The sequence below is a fragment of the Monoraphidium neglectum genome (genome assembly GCF_000611645.1).
Source record: "Monoraphidium neglectum strain SAG 48.87 unplaced genomic scaffold scaffold04429, whole genome shotgun sequence".
Classification (NCBI taxonomy): Eukaryota; Viridiplantae; Chlorophyta; class Chlorophyceae; order Sphaeropleales; family Selenastraceae; genus Monoraphidium; species Monoraphidium neglectum.
Genome location: NW_014009200.1, coordinates 1 through 4,497, shown reverse-complemented (window position 1 = coordinate 4,497; position 4,497 = coordinate 1). Strand labels below are relative to the sequence as shown.

The 4,497-nt window shown below is 70.2% G+C and overlaps 2 protein-coding genes across 2 annotated transcripts; one reads left to right on the top strand and one right to left on the bottom strand.

Annotated features, from left to right (window-relative positions):
* Positions 1-108: 108 nt before the first annotated feature.
* MNEG_14361 (hypothetical protein) lies at positions 109-976 on the bottom strand (the record flags this gene model as incomplete). The annotated part of the gene is made up of 3 exons (XM_014037168.1): positions 109-133; positions 201-351; positions 655-976. 3 exons carry the CDS (start codon positions 974-976, stop codon positions 109-111), a joined length of 498 nt encoding a protein of 165 aa, XP_013892622.1.
* Positions 977-1,696: 720 nt separating this feature from the next.
* Positions 1,697-4,477, top strand: MNEG_14360 (hypothetical protein; the record flags this gene model as incomplete). The annotated part of the gene is made up of 4 exons (XM_014037167.1): positions 1,697-1,794; positions 1,998-2,288; positions 2,532-4,052; positions 4,309-4,477. 4 exons carry the CDS (start codon positions 1,697-1,699, stop codon positions 4,475-4,477), a joined length of 2,079 nt encoding a protein of 692 aa, XP_013892621.1.
* Between the last annotated feature and the right edge of the window lie 20 nt (positions 4,478-4,497).

Sequence of the window (4,497 nt, the reverse complement as noted above, 5' to 3'; positions counted from 1 at the left end):
CCCCCACCCTCACACCCCCTTGCGCCCCCACCTCCGCCTCGTCATCCATCTCATCCAGCGGCAGCCCCCGCAGCACCGCCACGCCGCGCCCCGTCAGCAGCTCCCGCTTCACGTCCGCCAGCCGCGCGGCGACCTCCGGCGGCAGGGGGAAGTCCTCGGGCTTCCTCAGGGCCGCCAGGGGCGCGCCCGATGCGATGTACTTGGCGGCGGCTTCCTTGAGGGCCGCGGCGGCCGCCGGGTCGACGTGGAAGATGAGCTCGTCAACGCCGGCCGCCCAGTCCTTGGCGGTCCAGACCGCGGGGTCGCGGATGATGGTGAAGGGCTGGGCCTTGCCCTGGGGGCCGCTGACGCCTGGGGAGGAGGGGGAGGAGGGTCGGGCGTGGTGCGGGCGGCGGGCGGGGCGGGGCGAGGGTTGGCCGCAAGGGACCGGGGCATGCGCGGCTGAGGGACGGAGGCCGTGGCAGCTTCGTGTCGCGGTGCAAGCGCGGGCGCTAGGTAGGGCTGTAGCCGAGCCGGGCGCGGTGTGTGCACAAGCTCGGCCTGCAGCTGGAATGGCGGGGGGTTGATGATGACACGCGAGATCGCGCGCCGCCCAACCGCCCAGCATTGTACCGCAGCGCAGCTGCCCAAAAAGCGCAAGAGACGCGTGCCCACCGACAAGCCCGTCCGCGAGCTGCGTCGAGGCAGCCGTCTCCAGCGCCGTGCTCAGCGTCCGTGCGTAGCCGACGCTCGCCGCGTTCGTCGCGCGGCTGGTGCGGCGCATGTTGGCAGGGTTGAGCTCCTCGAGGTGGTCCTCTTCCTCGTTATGATCAAACTTGTCTGAGACAGGCGGCGCCGCGGCCGCGGCGGCGGCGCCGGCCGCGATGAAGGCGTCAAGCTCTAGCGGCTCGGCTGTGAAGGAGAGGTTGCAGCTGGCGAAGCGCGCGGCGGCGGCGGCCGCGAAGGCGGAGACCGCGGGCTGGGCGGGCTGCACCATGGCTGCTGCTGCGGCTGGTGGGGGCCTGCAGTGGGAAGCTGGGTTGGGGGCGGCGCCGCTCGGGTGGCTGTCTGGCGGAGGCGGCTGTCGCGGCTGCTGGGAGCTCCCAAGGTCCTGGGGGCATGTGGGTGGGGAGACGCAAAGGGTCGGAGCGGCATCAGTCGTGGTCGGCGCCCGCCACCTGGTGGCACTGGCCAAAGTCACGCGGTGCGCCCAAGCTGGCGTGGGTGGCTCCTTAGCGGGTGCCTGCTTAATACAGCTGACAAGGTGATGTCGAAGCCACCTTGTAATGTGAGCTCTGGGCTGCAGGCACCGTGCACTGGTCGGTGTGCCAAATCGCACCTGGAGTACTTTCGCGGGTTGGCAGGGGTTTCGGTAGGTGTGTAGGCCGCCGTGAAGATGTTCACCGTATGTAAACCTTTATATCGCTACCTTGTGGGGACGTAGGGGCCGGCTTTGCTGGTTCAGAAGACCGCCAGGAACTAATTTCTAAATCTCACACAAAAAGATGTCCAGTCCCCGAGAGCCCGGTGTGTCACAGCTGGTTCTTCTCACACGCGCCTTATTTCAAATTCTTCAAAGAGATTGACCCGCCCACTCAACTCTACATTCCGGTCACCCGCTTGGCACCTGGATCTCACCCGGACCAAGCTCGTGCAACACGCCTGCTATCGGTAGTGCTGGCCACCCTTCAAAGCAATAATAGTGATAGATTCTAGAATGAAGTCCCGCAGCGCGCTGCTGCTGGGCCCGCTGCTGGCAGCCGTCCTGCTCGCTAGCACTGTGGCTGAGCAGCCAGGCCGCACACATGCGCTCAGGTGCGCACGCCGCGCGCCTCGCGGCGCGCGCAGAAATGCAGTCAAGAAGATGGGTGCACGCCACATGCAGATCTGCAAAGTTTGTAGAGCCGCCCCGCTTCGTTAAGGGCCCACTCGTGGGTCAACCCTTGCCCTGCCTCGGAGAATGCACTCACACGCAGACCCCCTTCCCCACTGCGCGTCCCCCGGCCATCCGCCCCCAGCCGAAACTTGCTCGCCGACGCGCCGGCGGCCGCCCCACCCATCACACCGCCTGCGGGCCCCACACCCCAGCCGCCGGCCGCCGCCCCGCACGCCGCGGGCGGCCAGGCAGGCGGCGCAGACCGCCACTGGACCTGGGACTGGCGGACGGTCGTGGCGCTGATCTGCTCGGTCGGCATCAGCCTCATCATCGCGCCTGGCGGCAGCGGCGGCGCGCAGCTGTACTACCCGCTGTTCAACGTGCTGCTCGGCTTCAGCATTCGCGACACGGCCGCCATCGTCTCGTTCGTGATGTGAGCGTTCGCGGGTGGATCGAAACAGGGGGCGGCGGACGCGAGGCAGGGCGCCCACAACAAGCGGAGTAAGGGGCACACGAAGAGGGAACTCTCAGCGCGCCTCTTTCCGGACCATTCGGGGTCCCGCGACCATCCTCAAGCATGGCCAGAAATCAGGGCGACCCGGGCCGAAATGTTGGCCGACTCCTGCCCAGCGCGCCCGCCCCAACCACCCCCTCCCTGCACCCAATCGCCGCGCAGGTTCCTCGGCGCGATCATGTCCTGCAGCATGGCGGTGGCCGAGAACCACCCCACCGACCCCGAGCGCCGCCCCGTCATCGACTACGGCTCCGTCCTCGTCGTTGCCCCGGCCGTCCTGCTGGGCGTCGCGTTTGGCGTCATCGCCAACGCGATAGTGCCCCTCTGGCTTCTGCAGGCGGCCTCGATCTCGGTGTTCTCCTGGGCTTTCATCAAAATCCTGCTGCCATACCTGGCGCTGCGCGCGAAGGAGAAGCAGCGCGAGGAGGCAGCCGCGGCGATCGCGAACGGGATGCGGCAGGTCGTCATCGCCGAGGCCTCAGGCGAGGGCGAGGGCGACGGCAGCGGCGGCGACGACGACAACACGAACGCAGGCGTGGGGGCAGCAAACGGAGGCTTGATTTCGGTCACGGGCGCCGGCGGCGCCCGGGTCGTGTCGCCGTTCGCCGGCGCCGGCGCGCTGGACGGCGGCGCCGCGCCCTCGCCGGGCTCGGCGGCCGCGCTCTCCCCGCCGCTCAGGCGCGCGCGCACGGGGTCCGTCACGCTCGCGAGCATTGAGAAGCAGGGCGACCCCGAGCTTGTCCGCGCCGCCGCCGCCGCGCTCGTCGCCGGCGCGCTTGGCCGCCGCGGCTCCCTCGGCGCCGCGGCCAGCGGGGCCGCGCCAGAGGACGCGATGGCGGACGATCTGGAGGCGTTCCGCGCCTTGGATGCCGAGGTCAGAGCGCTCGAGGCGGCCGCCTTGGACGACTACCCGCTGTCGGGCGCGCTGTCGCGGGCGTTCACGAGCGACGCAGACACCCTCATGTTGATGGACGCCATCGACGCCGCCGCCCACCACGCGGGCGGCGACCCGGTGTCCACGCTCCGCGCGATCTCGGCAGCGAGGCTGTCGGGCCGGCTGCCGGTCAGCACCGGCGCCGCGTCCGGCGCGAGCGTGGTCGTGGCGGCCGACGCAAAGGTCATCCTTGTGTCTCCACCCGCGGGCAGCGGCGCCGAGGGGCCGGCGGCGGGGCGGCGCGGCGCGCTTCCGGCCCGCTTGCGCGCGTGGGCGGCGCGGCAGCCCGCGCTGCTGATGGTGCTGACGCTGGCGGTGCTCGCGCAGCAGCTCGCGTTCAGCGTGCTGCAGCGCGCGGTCGTCCAGCCCTGCACGGGGGGATTCTACGGTTTGCTCGGCGCGCGCATCGGCGTCACTGTCATACTAGCGGTGGGCGCGAGCGTCGTCGTCACACGCTTCAACCGCAGCTTCCAGCAGCGACACGGTCAGCACGCTGAGCACCAGCAGGAGCCCCAAAACCATGATCAAAAGCAACAGCAGCAGGCTCACGCGTCCGAGGAGAGCAAGCCCGTGGCGCCCGTCGCAGACGCCGCTGCCGCCCAGAAGCAGGCGCGCGCCGAGCGCCGCGCGGCGCGCGCCGCGGAGCGCGAGGCGCTGCGGCGGCGCAACTGGGAGGCGATCCAGTGGCGGCCGCGCGACATCATCGAGAAGAACCTGGCCATGCTGCTGATCGGCGTGCTTGGCGGCTGGTGAGCGCCCGTCAGATCTCCCGCCTGCGCGCCTGCCCGCCCGCCCGCTGGCGGCGCCCTGCTTCGCCTGGCAGCCCCTGCTAGAGCCGCCGCGGTGAATGGTTGCTCATGCACGCATCGCCGGCCGCCAAGCGGTCGATGTTCAGAGCCCGGCGAGCTGCCGCCTGCTTGTTTGAGCAGTCCCCTTGTCGGCCATGCGCCCCGGACTTCAAGCCTTCACCACAACTTGGCCCCTTCCCCCTCTCCCCCATCCCAGCCTTGGCCTCGGCGGCGGCTTTGCCATCGCGCCGCTGTTGCTCGGCATGGGGCTCCACCCCCAGTGCCAGGCGGGAACCAGCAAGGCCATCCTGCTCATATCAACCCTGGCCAGCTCAGTCAGCTTCCTCATTGCCGGCCGCATGGCCATCACCTACGCGCTAGTGTGAGCCCCGGCCCCGCCCCCGCC